Genomic DNA, 1,478 nt, shown 5'->3' with positions numbered 1-1,478 from the left:
TGCACAGTAAAAAAAACGTAAAAAAACGTAAGGGTCAAGCGCCATGAACATAAAACACACCCCCCTCAAACACATTTGAATTAGGCGCCCTTACGCCCGCCGATTTAGGCTACGCTGACGTAACTTAGCAGGCAAGTACATTGTGAATCATGTACTTGCCTCGCTAACTTACGGCGGCGTAGCTTAAATTCCTTAAGCTACGCCGCCGCAAAGTTACGCCAACGTACCTGAATCTACCTACAGGTTTCTAAATAGCAATAATTTTTCTAATATTTTTCTGCAAGGATTTCTTAATGTCCTGGTTTCTTAGGCTGTAGATAATGGGGTTCAGCAAAGGGATCACCACAGTATAAGACAATGACATAATCTTACCAGTGTTCAGTGCTTGTTCTCTGTTTGGGAGAACATAAATACCAATGAGAGTTCCATAGAACATGATCACCACACTCAGGTGGGAACTACAGGTGGAGAAGGTTTTCTGCCTACCGGTCTTGGACTGAATCTTCAGTATGGCAAAAATAATATAAGCATATGATATCACAATCATTATAAATGGTACAATTACAAGTGGAATGCTTAATAAAGTAACTTCTAACTGAAGAAAATAGGTATCAGAGCAAGAAATGTTCATCAATGGATCCAGGTCACAAAAAAAATGGTCAATAATATTTGATTTGCAGAACTCTAACTTAGATAATGATACAGTATCGATCAATATCAATGAGAAGCTTAACATCCAAGAGGCAATAATAAGTTTCAAACAAAGCCCTCTATTCATTAAAACAGAATACCGGAGTGGGTTACAGATGGCCAAATATCGATCATAAGACATTACCGTAAGAAGAAGACACTCTGAGGTTTCTGATGCACCAAAGAAATAAAACTGGGTGATGCAGCCAGCAAAAGAAATTGCTCCACCGTCATTTAGTGAAACATAGAGCGTGTTGGGAACAATGGATGATGTCAATAGTATATCATTTGTGGACAACTGTGTAAGGAAGAAGTACATAGGAGATTGCAGGGTTTTGCTACAGGACACTAATATGACAATCACAAGGTTCCCAAAAATTGTCATAGAGTAAGCCAGAAGCAGAATAAATGTAATTAGAACGTGTAAGTCTTTACTGTTCTGAAATCCCAAGAGAAAAAAATCTGCAAATGTAGTTTGGTTGATTCCCTATTTTAAATGTAAAAAAAAAAAAAATATTACAAATAAGTGGAGAAAGAGCAGACCAAACTTCAAGTCTCGGCAGACAATAGTCTTTGTGTCAGGAATTCAAATTATCCGGGTAGGGGGGCGTGGATCATTTAAATTAGGCGTGTTCCCGCGCCGAACGTACTGCGCATGCGCCGTCCCTAATATTTCCCGACGTGCATTGCGCTAAATGACGTCACAAGGACGTCATTGGTTTCTACGTTAATGTAAATGGCGTCCAGCCCTATTCACGAACGACTTACGCAAACAACGTACATTTTTA

At 39.2% G+C, this 1,478-nt stretch overlaps 1 protein-coding gene across 1 annotated transcript; it reads right to left on the bottom strand.

Moving 5' to 3' along the window:
• Nucleotides 1-247: 247 nt before the first annotated feature.
• On the bottom strand, nucleotides 248-1,165 carry LOC120930995 (olfactory receptor 11L1-like). The gene has a single exon (XM_040342125.1). It carries the CDS (start codon nucleotides 1,073-1,075, stop codon nucleotides 248-250), a length of 828 nt encoding a protein of 275 aa, XP_040198059.1. The 5' UTR covers nucleotides 1,076-1,165.
• Between the last annotated feature and the right edge of the window lie 313 nt (nucleotides 1,166-1,478).

The sequence above is a fragment of the Rana temporaria genome, chromosome 3 (genome assembly GCF_905171775.1).
Source record: "Rana temporaria chromosome 3, aRanTem1.1, whole genome shotgun sequence".
NCBI classification, from domain to species: Eukaryota; Metazoa; Chordata; class Amphibia; order Anura; family Ranidae; genus Rana; species Rana temporaria.
Note: the sequence above shows the minus strand (reverse complement) of the source record. Positions and strands in the feature narration are given on the sequence as shown.